Source organism: Hypomesus transpacificus, chromosome 10 (genome assembly GCF_021917145.1).
Source record: "Hypomesus transpacificus isolate Combined female chromosome 10, fHypTra1, whole genome shotgun sequence".
Lineage (NCBI taxonomy): Eukaryota > Metazoa > Chordata > Actinopteri > Osmeriformes > Osmeridae > Hypomesus > Hypomesus transpacificus.
Genome location: NC_061069.1, coordinates 2337916 through 2354952, shown reverse-complemented (window position 1 = coordinate 2354952; position 17037 = coordinate 2337916). Strand labels below are relative to the sequence as shown.

General features: G+C 42.7%; 1 protein-coding gene across 1 annotated transcript; it reads left to right on the top strand.

Moving 5' to 3' along the window:
• Positions 1 to 32: 32 nt before the first annotated feature.
• snap47 (synaptosome associated protein 47) lies at positions 33 to 7846 on the top strand. The gene is made up of 6 exons (XM_047028371.1): positions 33 to 194; positions 437 to 952; positions 1125 to 1621; positions 2493 to 2617; positions 6922 to 7116; positions 7423 to 7846. Exons 2-5 carry the CDS (start codon positions 456 to 458, stop codon positions 7066 to 7068), a joined length of 1266 nt encoding a protein of 421 aa, XP_046884327.1. The 5' UTR covers positions 33 to 194; positions 437 to 455; the 3' UTR covers positions 7069 to 7116; positions 7423 to 7846.
• Positions 7847 to 17037: the final 9191 nt, after the last annotated feature.

Below are 17037 nucleotides of genomic sequence, written 5' to 3'. Positions count from 1 at the left end.
TAAATATGACTGTACTGCATCAATATCACGTGATCCCCCTTTCTGACATAAACAAATCTGTCACTGTTATACTGTTCAACCTACTATTGCTCCAGACATTAGATACATTGAACCTAGTCTAGATACATTAACGTAGAACACCCAACGGAACTACATTGTGGTGAAATCGGAAGGAATCTGTGCTTCCGTGGAAGGTTAGAAAAATCTGAATGCGCAATAGTGACTTTGCTAAGCTTAGCAAGCTAGCTAGCACTATCTCCTGTCATAAATGTAGCTAGTGATCTGAACACAGTTAATTGTACACCTGAAGTTAATTTCTGACGGAACACTTGGTGGGACTAGAAAAAATATAGTGCAGCATCACTTTTAAATAACCTGACAACCTAGTGAAGCCTATGTGATTTATCTTCCCATTTCATATGTTCATCTCTCCCAGGTGTTCATCTGCATCTAAGATGAGCCGGGACATCCCCATCCACAGCTGGCCAGGTTCTTACTACATCAACAGTGAGAAGCGCTGGGAGAATGGCACTCTCTCGCTCACCCGCACCATGCTACGCTTCACTTCTGACCAGAGCAAGGAGAGCTTGTCCAGCTTCCGTCTCTCCCGGATTATGGAGATCAAGATGGAGTCCTCCAGCTTCATCTTCAGCACCCTCACTGTACTGGAGCAGGGCAACGTGAAACACTGGTTCGGCTCACTTCGGCCTAACAGGGTGGTGGTGTATAATGTTCTGGAGCACTTTTGGAGGGAGCGCTTGCTGTCCCCCACCTCGGAGGTTCAGGGGGCAGAGGCTCAACCCAGCAAGGGCAGGGAGCTCATCAACCTGGTGGTGGGGTCTCAGAGAAGGTTGGAGGACACTGGCACAGTCCTGCACCACCAGGGACAGCAGTTTGACAACATGATGCAGGGGCTGGACAAGATCGACGTGGATTTGGGCGTGGCAGACAAGTAACCATTGTCATCTTCTATCATATTTATCCTATGTTTTCATTTAAAGCATCCACAGCCCCCATAGATCTACCTCTGAAGGTGTACAGTAAAGGCTATCCAAACACCCCCTTCATTGTGGGAACCAAACCTGTTTCATAATTACTCGTCTCGTCCGTGTCCTGTCACACAGGCTCCTGTCTGAGCTGGAGTCTCCGTCCTGGTGGCCGTTTGGGAAGCTCCCCTGGAGGGCCCACCAGGAGGCTAAGGCTGAGCATGCCGCCAGAGGGGCTGCTGCTGCTGGGAAGGGAGCTGGCAAGCAGAAGGTCATCACCAGCATCCCAGCCGTGGTGTCCAAAGGCGGTGACTCAGATCTCAAGCCTGGCTGCCTGATGGTGCTGGTTTCGTCTCTGGAGGTGCGCGACACAAACCAGCAGCTCCTGCACCGCTTTGAGAGGAACGAGGTGGACGACATCCGCGTGCACAACCCTTACGAGATCAGCGTCCGACAGCGTTTCATCGGGAAGCCAGATATCTGCTACCGGCTCCTCTCTGCCAAGATGCCGGAGGCTCTGTCAGTGCTTGAGATGCAGTACAAAAAGAAGGTGGAGTTCACCAGTGAATACTCCACTTTCAACACCACCCCAGCCACGACCCCATGTGACTCAGGGAGTTCAGTATGGAACGCAGGTTTGTTAGCATGATAGATTTAAGTACTGTACAGTAGGCTTGTTACAACCCCCAGTCTAAGTGACTATGGTGTTCCATGTTGTTTGTATTCTCTGTTCTGTGTAAGTGTTCTTTGTGTGTGTGTTTGCTGCTGTGCAGTCTGACAATTCCCCACAGGTGGCGCAAATCATCTTGTTATGGCCAAATCATCACTTATGAATGAATCCTCCCCTCCATGATCCGGTTTACCTGGTTCCAGTCATCAACAGCTATCCCATCATGCCCTTCAACAGTATATAATGTGCCATTCTGTGTTTGTTTGGAGAGTGGAATTAGGTTTCTCTCTGGTGCTAGCCTGGGTGAGCGTTGTAGGTTCTGTTGTGTGCTAGTGCGCGTGCACTAGGGTGTTTAGAATTCCCCTCCGTAATAGCCATTTGTCTGGTGGATTTTGGCATTAGCTTAAATCGCCTGGTCTATTTATTAAAGTCTGTTAGAGTCATTATTTGCATGTGGTCATCATTGCATATTCTCACTTTAACCACCAAGAGGCAGTAAAGATCCATCTTTTTTGCATGGCAACCCATATAATACAGAATATTGTAGTGTTCAGTGATTCAGTTTAATTATGTATAGATTCAGTGCACAATTTGCAGTTGCACAACTGTTTATTTGATTGTGCATTGTTTATCTGTTCTGACTCATCCCACATATAGAAGTGCATGATTCGGAGAACGACTGTATTGTCATGAAAGCCCTGTGTGTTGTTCATCTGTGAATTTGTGCGGTAACCTGGAATATGCCATATGAGACAGGATTTCTGGCTCCGCTGAGAGCGTTGTCTTTTCCAGCTAGCTCTCCTGCAGCGTGTGTGTTCTTTGTGCCCCTGCCCCAGACCCTCTCCAGCAGTGCCAGGAGACGGAGGTTACCCTGGAGGTTCCCACAGGGGAGCTGTCCCAGGTGCAGGTCCAGCTCCTCCAGCCAGCTGTGTCCCAGGCAGAGACCCAGGAACTCCGGCAGGTCAGCAAGGCTACTCATTCTCTCCCCCCTCAGGGCTGAGTGACCCGACTGTACCGAGGCAAAACATGTTCGGCGGTTTATTTTTTTCCCCCTCCAAATTCTGTGTTTGTACCTTTTTTAGTTACCTGTTTTGTATATTGGAGAACACATGGCTTACTGGTGAGCATTACACACCATGGAAAACCATTATGAGGCGTTTTGAGGAACAAGCATAACTACTCCAACCATGAAAATGGAGGGAGGCTGAGTCCTATTTCCATTACAGACAAAGATTCAGAGTGATGATTTTAATTTTTTATTTGTTATATTTTAAATGTTCGTGAGACCACAAGCCAAAGTCCCTTTGGGTTAAGAGAGGGAGCGAGACATGACTAGTTATTTGGTCAGACGTCTTTGGTCAGACTGACTGTATAAAGTCTTTCCATTAAAAGCCTCTGTACAGGGTGAGCTGCATGGTCTATGGTCGCAAGACGTAAACAGTGACGTGACACAAACGCAGTCGATTATTTCTCATTTAACACATGCGATCGCTTGCACAAGTGGGTGAACTGTATGTTATCATCCTTATTATGTGTTTGTTTATGTGGGACTGTATGCGATTGGCTGGTGAACCATTTCAATGTAATCTGTAGCTTGAATTAGCCACTGTAGATACAGTAATGAGTTTGGCCTCATGCTAGGGGAAACCACACTTTGAACTACTGTATATAAAAGGATCCTTCTAGGGCATTTGAGGAAAGCTTGAATGGGGCTTTTGTTAACTGTAATGTGTGAAGCACTGAAGGTATTATTAGTTAATGATTATTTACCACTTCAGGACAATTCCAGTATGATTTGATGGAATTCTCTTATCTTTTTGTCTCAATAATCATTAATTAAACACATTTATCATGGCTGTGGCATGTGGGTTAATTACACAATGGCACTTGCGTATTGTGTCTTTATCTTTGGCTTGTTACTTTGCACTGATAAGTTATAAAAGTTCTTTGAACTTCAAAGGCTAACAATTTTGGCTATATAGTCTTGAATTATTTTGAACGCACCCCACTCAAAGTATTTCCTGTCCTTACCTGTACCGAGTTCACATGGGACTCACTGTCGGCGTAATACTCTTGTGAAGTGCCATAGCAAATAGGCCCCTTTGTCACAAACCTTAAATTGCAGATTATCATGATTCATTGTTTAGGTTAAAGTTGAATAGTCTCAGTCCATGGGTAGTGGAGTGAATTTCCATGTCCTTTCTTGTCTCTGTTCCCCTTTCTAAAGTCAGTGATTACCAACTATATTGCAGTGCGATAATTTGAAAAATGTATTACATTTTTCATTTTGTTATGGTACAGCGGTTTTATCACAATTTCTTAACAAAGTAGCCTTTGCTCCTCGTCAAGCGATTAGATGTACAGCGTCTTTTGGGTCGTCAAAGTTCCTCCCCTCCATCTCAGACCTACCTCAGAGAATCATCCAACTTAAGTGAATGCATTTGCCGTTTGGTGTGCAGAGAAATACTATCTGTTTGCTCACGACTGTCTGGACCAGTTCCTGTGTTCTGTTATGTCCACGTTTAGAACTGACATAATGTCAGTGGTTGTGTGTGTGTGTGCATGTGTAGGATAACATAATATTAGTTTAGAGACCACGGTGGTGGGGTTTGGAGTGAGTGTTTATTAGGTTGTGCTTGGCACATCGTAGTTTATTTAAGTTGTTCCATCGACCATAACATACACAGTTGTTGGAGCGGGGAGATGGAGTTGCAGAATTCCCTGAACACACGGAAAGTTAAAATAACAAATGCCATTGACTGCGAGCTATTGATGACCTCAGGCGGCTAGCAGAGACCTTTCCTGACCATGCAGTTTATATACAACCCCAACTCCAAAAAAGAATACAATGATTTGCAAATCTCATAAACCCGTATGTTATTCACTATTGAGCATAGAAAACGAATCAAATGTTTAAACTGATGTACAATTTAAAAGTTCCCATGACATGAACATTTCACTTTAGGAGGTTACAGTATTTAACATGAATATGAGTTCCCCTAGGCTGCCTTTGGTCCCCCAGTGGCTAAACATTTTGATGGGTGAAAAGCAAGCCCTGGGTATTCTTCTCCATCTTTGAGAAAATGAACGCTCAAATGCTACAATTTGAAAATGTTCCTCTTATGTCATCATAAGAGGAAAGGTTACCTCCCCTTTCTCTGCTTTGCCCGCCCAGAGAATCTGGCCCGCCAATGAGAAAATGAACTACGACCGTGCAAGTGCAATATTGTTTTTTCCTTGAAAGACATCATCGCTTGCAAATGAACGAAGCATGGCAGTTAGCCTCGCATCTCTCCTCCTCATGGCATTTAAAGCTACAGACACAGAAATTGCATGTCCATAGTGCTCGTAGTGGCTGTAATTCTGCACCAAGGCTTAATTTTGGGAAAGAGACTTCAGATACAGTATTAGGGGACCATTAAGGCATATATAAAAGCAAAAACAGCTTGTCATGGGACCTTTAAGAAAAAAAACGCTAATTTAGAATTTGATGGCAGCAACAAGTCTCAAAGTTGGGAAAAGGCCATGTTTACCACTGTGTAGCATTCCTTCTTCTTTTAACAACAGTCTGTATATGTTTGGGTACTGAGGAGACCAGTGGCTGGAGTTATCCTATTTCTTGTCATATTTTTTGTTTCATGATCCACCAAATGTTTTTAACTGGTGAAAAGTCAGGAGTGCAGGCAGGCCAGTTCAGCAAGGACTCTTCTATTATGAAGCCATGCAGTTGTAACAGATGCAGGGTGTGGTTTAACATTGTCTTCCTGAACTATGCAAGGCCTTCTCTAAAAAAAGATTTTAACTTACATTTATTCATTTGGCAGACGCTTTTATCCAAAGCGACTTCCAAGAGAGAGCTTTACAAAAGTGCATAGGTCAATGATCATAAACAACGAGATAGCCCCAAAAATATTGCAGGCAGACAAAACATGAAGCTACATGTTGCCTGGATGCAAGCAAATGTTGCTCTAAAACCTGTGTATACCTTTCAGCATTGATGATGCATTTCCAGATGTGCAAGTTGCCCATTTTAAAAAGCGCTAAAGCACCCCCATACCATCGTAAATGTAGGCTTTTGAACTGAACGCTGATAACAAGCCAGATGGTCCCTCTCCTCTAGTCCAGAGGATGCAGTTTCATGATTTCCAAAATAATTTCCAATTTAAAATCGTCTGACCAATTTTCACACTTGACCTCCAGTCAGACCATTTTGACAGTCCATTTTAAATTAGCTTTAGCCGTATATGTTCACCTATGGCTTCTTCTTTGCATGATCGAGCTTTAACCTGCATTTGTTGATGGCACAGCAAATTGTGTTCACAGACAATGAGTTATGGAGGTGTTTCTGAGTCCATGCAATGATTTCCATTACAGAATCATACTGTTTTTCATGCAGTGTCTGATCACAGGCATGCAGAATTTATTTTCTCCCTTGTCTCTTACACGGGAGATTTCTCCAGATTCTCAGAATTATTGTATTATATTATGTACTGTAGATGATGAGATATCTTCACATAAGTCTTCACAATTTTACGTTGAGGAACATTATTCTGAAATGGTTCCACAATACGTGGTTTTTGCAGATTGGTGAACCTCTGCCCATTTTTACTTCTGAGAGACTCTGCCTCTCTAAGATACTCTTTTTATAGCCAATCATGTTACTGACCTGTTTGCAATTAACCTAGTTAGTTGCAAATGTTCATCCAGCTGTTTATTTTTTGTAATACTTAGTTTTTCCAGCCTTTTATTGCCCCCGTCCCAACTTTTTTGAGACGTGTTGCGTCAATCAAATTCCATACCTTATTTTTTCCATAAAATTGTACCTTTACTAAGTTTAAACATTTGATATGTTTTCAGTGATCTATTGTGAATGACATGAGTTTCGAGGTTTGCAAATCATCGCATTCTGTTTATTTACATATTGCACAGCGTCCCAACTTCTTTGGAATATGGGGGTTGTTATTGAGCCTCCTGTAGGTGGACAGGAGCAATGACAGTGTCAGACTGTGTGTGGGTGCTGTCATTTGCTGTGTGTTGGTGTAAATCCTCTCTCTTTCAGCCCGAGTAGGGGAATCAAAATACTCACTCTTACTCACTCACCCCTTTTCACTCCTCCGAACATACAATAGCCAAAGCGTTGCACAGCCACACTACCCACCTATGCACTGAGAATAACAACCTTTGTTGCCTTTTTGGTTGTCTGTCTGGCCTGCTGTAATATTTCCTTGCTCTGTCTAACGGCGCGTGTGTGTGTGCGCGCCCCAGATGCTAATGCAGCTGAAGAACCTGGCGCTGGAGGCTGAGACAGAGTTAGAGAGGCAGGACGAGGCCTTGGACGTTCTGACCGACTCGACAGACAGGGCCACTATGCACATTGACAAACACACCTGCCGTATGAAGAAGCTGCTCTAGCTCCACCCTCACCTGAACCAGGCCGCACAGTCACCGAAAAGAAACACCGTAAGTGACCTCACAACAAGTTTTCCCATTGAGGTACGGTGATGGTGGAGAACGTGTTTTTCTTTGTCATGAAGCAAACCAGTGATTACTTGCAAGTCCACTAGATGGCATTTGCACCAAGAAGCACGCTCATTCATTCTCTGTGCGTTCCGTGTACTGCAAATAACTGATTGATAGATCCAAAGGGACATAACATGATACCATAAGTGTCTCTGGAAGAGGCTGGATGAGTTATAGTCTGGTGTTTTGCTTCCATCTCTCCCAGGAATCTCTCTGCTAACAGATGTTTGTTTGTTTGTTTTTCAGTTGCTGCTGTCAAGCTAGCCTCCCCACATGTGGTTTAAAGACTTGAGTGTTGCATGTTTCCATATTGCTGGACATATTGCTGGTGAGTTGTACCCATCAAGTGTATGTGTTGCATTATAATCTTTGCTTGCTGGGGAAATACATAATCCTACTTTACCACAGAAAGCTGTGTAAAACGTGTACGGTACTTTATTTCCACGTGACATGATTGGGGAGGCAGGGAGCAAATCACTATGGATCAGATTCCCCAACTCTTAATAAAAGTCTGTATAATCTTATCTGTATATAACCGAGTAGCATTTTTTTATTTTGCAATTCTGGAATCCTTCTCTTGTCAGCGGTCATCGTAAACTTGTAATGAACACCTATTTATTTAACCCCCAAATAAATAAATTGTTAAATGTTTTCATTCCTTTCCTTTTATTTATTGTAAAGACTACAATACATAATCTGATTTGAGCATTATTGCTATGGCTTTGTGATTAGAGGCACTGGTTCTATCTTTCTTTGTAGCAGACATGCTTTGATACGAGAAGCATGATAATGACTAGAGCACAAGGGAAAGCTGGCAACTCAAATTGGCATGGAGAATGTCATAACAAAATGGAAGTGGAAGCTGTTTACTCTTTCAACTGCTGTGAGTCCCACTGAATGGAAGCGGGTTCATTTGTGACCAGGCCTGTTATTATAACATCCTGTTGGCACCAGGAAATTGGCATCTGCACGCCATCCCTGTCAAGAGTGGGGGACCACCAGGAGCCAACTGCACAGATTCATTAAATTTGGCAAGCAAATTATACTAAGGAACTCCTGTTAAAGGGGTTTTGAGTAGTTCCCAACTGTCTTCATCCCGGATATTAGGTTCTTATTACTTCTGTTTATCCTCTAATTAAGACGACAAACTCACAGCGCTTGACTCATGACCATTGTGTGACAAAAACACGGCAACGTCCCAAATGATCAAAATGTGTTTTCACTGTGAGCCATTTATTTTTGTTGATTTCGGTGATAAACAGTCAGATTCTGGAAGTTCCAAACTCCAGAAGTGTACCACATGGTTATGTGAATTCCAACCCCTTTAGAAAAAATAATAAAATAAAATACTGAGGGAAAGTGAATACACTGGCGTGGTTTCGGAGCAGCCTTGCAATACGAGGAAGTGGTGGCGGTCTTGTCTGACCACAGATGCATGAGATCCGGCTTTGCCTTCCTAGCGGATGGTATGGAGACATCAGGGATTGTGCTGGCCTTGACTTCCAAGTCTGTTTACGTGACAGTCCCGTGGTCCAGCCCTGCTAGAAGCGTGTGTCTGTTGATGACCGATCAATCAGCAGTGCTGGGAAAGAGCTGCGTGTCTTCTGTGGGATCCTGCAAGGGCACTTCTGGGTTCCTCTCCGCCCCAAAATATGGAGCCATGGGATTTACAAAATAAAAGTAATTTCTCCTATCAGGGAAATTGTGTATTTTATTTCTTTTCTTTCAACGGAAGGGAAAAACATGACTAAATATTTAGAGGTTTTTAGGAAATGACCTCTTGTTTTACAGCTTTGTGCCTAAAAGTACATACAGCCAATTTGTTTTAAATGAGCTGGATTTTGTAAATGTAATGTAAACAATATGGTCTTTAGCCGGGTTGATTAACTGATTTGTTCATGAACAGTTGTCCAAATAATATTGCCCTGATGTTGATCCTTTTGGACCAACATGCTGGTCTCTAATTTGAAATCAGACAAACACACATTTTCACCTCGGAGCGCTGTTAGTTTGGTCTGACTGTAGTGGTTGGACTCTTGACTCATGTTCTGGCCGGCTGCTGGCCAGTGCAGGTGTTGCGCTGTTTCCCCTCTTCAGAGGGAGTCTCCAGTTTCAGGAAATCAGGCCTGTTGGTTAATGTTAGAGCTGGGAGGAAAACGTTCCTGGAAGGAGCAGGAGTCCAACGAGGGGGCCGGGATCCAGTTCACACAAGGAAGATGTGGATGACATGCTTTTTATTGACTGACTTTCCCTGTCCACAGGGTGGTACAGTGGACGTTGATAGGAGATGATGGGTTTCTTTCATTCTGTTGAAAGACTCTTCTGTTTTGTTCCAACCAGATCTTTAGAAACAATATTAAAACACGCTCCTTGTGCTTGTGTAATTGTTCCTTCTGGTCTCGGATCTCTTTCGATTTTTGGGTTGCTTTCGTTCTGAGCGGCTTCTCTCATCTCTGCCTGGGGGAGTGCCAGAGTAAGCGTCGCCTGATATCTTTCAGGTTGATCGAATTAGTGGTAGAAGGTCTTCTGTATGTTAGCGTTTTGTCCCCTAGTGGGAAGGAAGGATAGCTATCAATAGAGGGCAGCAGTGAGTTGCTTTTTGAGGTGACGTACAAGACTTTTAATTAATTGAATTGAACATGTCTCTTTTTCCAGGGATCCTACTTTTCGGTTTTAGGTCTTCATGTGATAGATATGACACCAGCATCTTAAATACATCACTACAGAGATTTCTCATTTATTCTGGTTTATTACTGCTTGAACTAGTAAACTGCAAATGTGCACTGCAACTGTAGTCAAAAATAGAATCAATGCTTTCATATGTCATGATCTTAAATTAAAATTGTTCTCCTCCTTTTCTTTTTGCACATATGGAAATGCACATGGAGCAGGGCAATGGAAAACATCCACCAAAAGGACCTGTTTTCTTTCAGGAAACCTCTGCTAAAAATGCATCACACTCCTCTTGTGTGAATAAAAACACAATGGTTAGGAGTGTACCTTTGGCAAGTTGGAGGAGTCTTCTTTTTTTGCGATGACTGGATTATATATTCATTAAAATCTCATCTATACAGCTCCCCAAACAGGTTGTCAGGCCAGGAGCCAGCTTACACCGCATCAGTACTTTTACGAGTGGGCCCCCCCAGAATCCTTCAGTAAGACTGTTTTTAGTGGCTCTCACTGCAAATGGAAACACTTAGCTCCCACAATAAATTACCCACCCTAGTGATGCCACACTGCTTGGACCCCCAGCTCTGCCCCTTGCCCAGTCGCTGACACACTCCCCAACTGTGGGGTCAGGGTTGGCGCCAAAAAATACACTTTTCGATGGATACGTGCAAACGACAATTCAGATAAGGCTCTTTTTCAGGCTGGACAAAGTTACGGCACATAAAAAATGGGGTTTCATGATCCGAGCACAGTCAAGTAAACACTAGAACAAAACGAATGACACAGCGGTTGTTGCACTAGGGTGCAGTGTTCTTTGGCTAAGTTTGATAAAGTTTTAAGATATGTCTGTCTCTCAGCTTGGTCAGACTGAGCTGGGGTCATTTCAGGATAGAGTTGAGGGGTCTGGCTATTCATTTTGTCCAGAGATTTGATAAACAGCCATTAGTGTGGGAGGTCAGTACACCCCCGGATCAACAAATGATTATCCATAGTACATTGAATGAGATTACTGGATAGAGTTGTATACAACTTTTGTCATCAAATTAAGTAGCCCCTATTGAAATGTGTGGCCCGGTCCAACAGGAAGTCAAGTTCAGACATTGTACCAACATACTTAAAGGTACTTTACTTAAAGTACCGTATTGAATGTCCAGGTGTGTAAGGAAATTAGAGCTCTTGCTAAAAGGCAAAATAATCCTAATTATCATGCTTGCCATGTTGTGTTTTCACCACAGGGTGATCTAATTGCAGCTGACCAAACACATTGTTGTTGAAATACCTGCCCTGCTGTTCGAGCTACGTTGTGACAACGTTGTGTGTTCGCCGAGGGCCGGCGCAACCATAACAAACACAGCTGAACTCTGAGTTTACATTTCAGCTGGATGACGGCGCACGCAGCGTCTGGGTGGGACTTGGGAAAGGCTCCTCAGCCAGCAGCTCGTCTGGCACCCCGCCAGCATGGTAAGCACAAGCCTCAACAGTGCAACCTGGGAACTCATTGTCCAGATGCACTTTTCTGAACACATCAGAGCCAGGAGTCAGAAAAGGCCACAGGCAGGTTTGTGGAACTGAACGTTGGGAGCTTGTTTGACGAAGTCAAGCTGTGCCAGGACAAAGGGGATTGCCTTTAATGAGGGTGTGGACCGACAAGGTCAGCCTGGAATCATTGTGACGTGGTCTTTTAAGAACTTCCAAAAGGAAGCCGCCAGCCTTATACTGTTGGCTGTGATGTGTCAAGTGCTCACAGCTACAAAAGGAAAGAATAATTACTAACATCTCTTCATTAATAATGGATTAAGACTTCTCTGAACTTGAGGTCGATTTGTTTCCTGGCACTTTGTAGTTAGAGTTCCAAAACACACTTACAGTTTTTTGTATTTGTATAATTTCAAATGCACTTGTTACAATAATTTGACCTTATCTCTTCCTCCTACATGTAGGTTTGCCATGGTTATAAAAGACAGTTTTCATTTGCTTCGAATTGGGGACTTTGGTTGTATATTCCTGACCCACTGTGCAATCATTCACCATTAGATTGTGACACAGCATACATTTCTATGTTCTTGTTGACCAAGTTGCTCAATGTGAAAAATGGAGGACTGCTATACAGATGGCTTCCATTTCAAATTTCCAAGACTGAATGGGTTATGTGGGATATATACATGCACGCATGAATTCAGAGACACAAACAGGCACGGTTGCAACTAAGGACACACACGCACATCTTGTCACTCTCTGTCGGTCTGTCTCTCTCTCTCTCTCTCTCTCTCTCTCTCTCTCTCTCTCTCTCTCTCTCTCTCTCTCTCCAACCCTTCTCTTTCTCTGAATCTCTTTCAGCCATTCTCTCCATGTCTCCGTATGTGGGTTTATTTCCATAACTGCAAGGAATTTTTGGACAACACCTATTTTGTGGAAACCCCTTCCGCAATCCCAAATGGTTTGTCCACGGAACCTCAGGGGAACAGCCAGCAACTATGTAATTGGAGAAGATTGAGTACACATCCACACAGACCATAGCTTGGTGAGCTATGGAGAAGCTGAAAGAAAGATTACCAGATGTCCACCCAGGACTGCCATATGTGAGGTGGATACTCAACTTGTGTGAAAGATGTGTGAGTGGTGGAGAGGGAGGTCGTGTGAACCTTTGACCCAGTGTCTATTACAGATCGAGAAAAAAAGCATAATGCCTGTTGACCATGAAGCTAATGGAAAACAATGACATGCCACGTCGGTTGGTTTTCCTCAGAAGGAAATGTAGTGTTCCTCAGGATATCATCAGGAATCCCCTTTACTGATGGAAACCATGGAGCCGTCAAAACAGAGCACTGTAATCCTGCGGTCTGGTTTCAATTAAAGCATTGAATATCAAAGACAATCACTCCCATTTTAATGTGCATTTTTTATGTGTTCCCAGTTTATTTTGATGGAAAATTTGTGGGTGGAGCACTTGCTAATTGGTACGGAAAACTTGCACCTGTGGTAGACCGATGTTTTGAGAGTCAGAAACATTGAATATTTGCGTTCCACTCTTTTAAGGAGTCCAAGTTTATCCGAAAACAATTTCAGGCAACTTCTGACCATATCAGGCTGACTGAACTGCCAAGTTGGTTTCTCTTGTGGTTCTGCTATGTTTCAAAAGACAGATCATCTAAACCCTAAAGTTACCTGAACCAGTAAACCTCATTTTCTACAGCAACCAGATACATTGTGTATATCCAGACCTGGAATCGACCACTTAATTGAAGATGAAGTCCACCTATAGTTTGAAAACAGTTTCGTGGCCGGAGACCCACTGCTACCCTCACCCCACTATTCCCATCGGTGCTTCCTGTGTCCCCATGTTTGTAGTAGCTGTTAATGAGAAGAGATCCTTTGATTAGATCATCTCCTGTCGGATTTGAGTGCTTGCAGATTGCAGAAGGATATGACATCACTGTTTTCACAGCCTGCAACAACCTTTTCTGGATGTTTATTTGGACGCAAAATGCATTATGTCACAAATATGACCCTCAATTATACCAGCAATGTGGTATGACAGAGATGTTGAATAAACACCGTACTGTATATGATGGCAGTGGAGGCATATACGATGACATAGTGGTCTGAATATTCTTCATTCTGTGCTGAGGTTGTAACGGTTGTTTTTGTTGTCTCTCCCCGTGCGCACGACAGGGTGGATCTGTCATGACATTCTTTCCATTCTGGTAAAAGAGAGGTGGAATCACCCCGTCTATATATATGACAAAGTGCGTCACTCTCCTCGCTCGTTCTCCTTCACTGTGGTTTTCTGGACCGGGGAGATCTATATTCTATGTCAAAGTTCCTGCGGTGTTCTCTCATTAGTGGTGAGCTTTAATCTCCAAATTAGAGGGCTAAATCATCAAATATTCCTTACACATCTGAAACAGGATGAAACATTCCTCCCCTGATAGACGGTGGTGGCTCACACCACTATTTGGTTGAGGTTTCGCCTATACCATCAAGACTTGCATTGTATGAAAACACACCATAACACATACGGTAAGGTTTGAGACTGTATATGGTCTATGACACAAACAAGGCATTTGTGGAGCAGTCTCATAGGTCTTAAGTTTTCTTGTTGCATCATCCTAGTCATCAGGTGCATGGCCGATGGATTTTACAGCAAGCTATGTATGGTGCAAGATCATGGTCCAAATGTAAGAGTTTGGGCTCAGCTCTTATGTATTTTCAAACCAGTAGTCTACAATTACTTTCTCCACGCTGCTTTCAAAAAAACCTCATGGTTAAATTATAAAAACACACTAATCTTGACTGCATACCAAACATAATTTTAATGATAAAATAACAATCCAAAGGCCCTGTTTAAACAAAAGACGTCCATGAGCTAAATTGATTTATTTGAGAATATGTTCAGATCAAATACACCCTGGGAAAATCAACGTCTAGAAGCCATCTGACGGAATGAATGGTGCTAACCACATAGCAATAATGGTTTCTGCTGGTGGCAGACTGGATTCTGCAGGCACACCTGAAGGCACCTGACAGCTGAATTCGTGAGCAATCACGTGAAGAGAAAGTTCACTCAAAATTAATTGTATCCCAACAGTAGATTATACTTCATGAGGCCCATTGTATGATGACATCTCAGGCCACCGTTGATGAAACAGACATATTTTATGTTTGGATGAGGTTTAAATGAATCCATTTCTATGACTCATTTTCAAACTTTGTTTTGGTCACATCATTCAAAAATAAGTACCCTGTATCTAAAACAGTGTTTCAATTTACTTAAACAAAACCTCAGTAAGTGAAACCCTAGAGTATTTCTGGGTCACAAGCCCACACCCATTGTCACTAGTCTCTTAACTTGATTTATTGGGGTCTAACATTTCACGATATAAAAACGAGAATTTATTAGTTTGGTCCTCACAATTTGTTTTCTGGAGAGACATGCCTGACCTTTGCGAGAATATGAAAAATACATTTTGCGCTTGTTAGATCAGTTACAGCACCATTAAAGTGCTTACTCCCAGTGGTGTCCATAGTCTCAGGAGACAACTAACACATTGCTGATTGGCTGTTTGAGAGAACACTACATCTAGGTGATGTCTATATGTACCACCTCATCATAATTACATCATAACCAGGCCAAGATGGATGTCACTTCTTGTTGTAATCCGGATTTTGGACCATCCTTCAGAAAATGACCTCTTTTGTTACAGGCAAACTAACAAAGACACCTGAACTGTTCTGGAACCTTTTGCCATAATATTTCTGTTCATGGCCAAAGACCCCTATTACCCTCTTTGGGTGATTTTTTAGTTTCATATACCCGGTGTGCTGTATTATAATAATTTCTTCCAGGTGTTGAATACAGTTATTTCATATCGTCGTTTTGCTAAGTCATATGCCGTGATGTCGACTTGGTTTTATAATGTGTGCACACCTGCTCCAGATACATTGTCTGCCTGGAGATCTCTGGAGGAAGGTAATAAGAACTGTCGGTTTGGGAAAATCATGGAGCACACACTGCTTTTTTACAGTCCACATAACAGCTACTCCGAGGCATAGATGCTGTAAATGAGTGTTCTCAGCAACGACACTGTCTGGTTTTCTTATTATAAGCACAAGTCAAAACCTCCATTACACTCATATAATCCCGACATCCAGGTTTAGTGCACTGTTTGTCTTTTAGGTAAGTGGATGAACCCTTGTGAGGATTTACTTGACTTTTAAAATGTTGACGGTAACCCAAAGTACAGTACTTTTTCACGTAGGAAATTCCATGGATGTGTACAGATGACGTACCGATGAGTCATTTCATCTGAGTGTGACCGGAGGCACCTCTCCCCCTCGACCCAGGGTCTTCAAGCATTCCACTTCAAATACCACCAGAACCTGTGGGTCTCTTTCTTCTGGTTGACTCCTCCAACTGAAAGCACATCTGGGGATCCTTCTCCGCAGTGAGAGGGCCGTAATTCAAGACTGAGGAACCAGCTCTTGGGGCTGGTGACCTCCTGTGAGTGCGCCAGTGCAGCAGTGAGGCAGAGGGAGGCGGGCCAGAGTGAGGGGGACACAGAGTTTACTGGCACACCCGCTAGGAGAACACAACTATTTCCTCTCCATAAATCAAAATGGACACCCTCTGTCTGGGGGCCTTCAGTAGAAATGGAGAATGTCCATTTACTTTAAATAGGGCTTGAAATGAACTTTTCAGTCCCTCCGTCTGTGGAAAATGTTATATTTTGAACAAAAAACGATATTGCAGATTAAATACGTTACTCAATACTTGAGTCAATGCGGAAATCCAACAATACTTTATATTGCTTCATCTGTAAATATATGGGAATTAATGTAGGGTAGTGCACTGATGGTTTTTCATAAAGACAAGGACCACCCATGCTAACACTGACAATAGTCAAATGTTCATGATTTACCGTAAGAGTAGTGTTTCTGAAGCTAGTTTGATGTCAGAATTGCCCCACCAGTCTCTGTGGTTGTGTCTGGTCAATAATACTTATACAACAAGGGGATCTCACATTTTCCTGTCATAGTGTCATCTACGTAGGTCTGTTCCCTGACATCTCTCTATGTTTCCTCCCATCACAAAAACAATCAGCTGCATTTTTCCTGTAATGGGACTCTCTACTGGGACAGCAGGCTATGGAGTACCCGTGCAGACAAGTCTGATGACTCACCCCACCTAGAGATGTCTGGCAATGTGTGTCTGATGTCACTGAAGTTGAGTTCCGGCCATTATAAGCATTCGCTACCCTTGGAGAAACAGTCAGCAAGTAATGCAACGTATTCAGAGAGATATGAAATGAATTTAAAACGTGTGCTAGGTTCTTCTTTAAACATACTCTGTGATGTCATCTAATAACTGTCAGTCCTCTTTGTCCTTGGAGACACAACACATGCAGTACTTGACCAAATTATCGCTCAGTGGTGATCCTTCAAATCCCATAGTATCTCATAATGTGACATACCTCATAATTCAGAGGATAATTCAAAATGTAGGATTGTACTTTTGGAATGTATATACACATATTCCAGTCACAAACTCCCTTGTAAATGTCAGTAAGGGAAAACATTAAAACAATATATATACTGTATACATATATATATATACTGTATACAATTATATGGCATATTTAAACAAAACAAGATTCAAGCCACAATGTCACTTTATGTTGGAAGCCACTATAT

Bases quoted from the DNA above. Each gene is read 5' to 3' on its own strand.
- snap47 (XM_047028371.1), top strand. From the start codon at position 456: ATGAGCCGGGACATCCCCATCCACAGCTGGCCAGGTTCTTACTACATC. The intron at 1,622-2,492 runs GTTTGTTAGCAT...CCCCTGCCCCAG, and splicing joins GAGTTCAGTATGGAACGCAG to ACCCTCTCCAGCAGTGCCAG. The intron at 2,618-6,921 runs GTCAGCAAGGCT...TGCGCGCCCCAG, and splicing joins AGACCCAGGAACTCCGGCAG to ATGCTAATGCAGCTGAAGAA.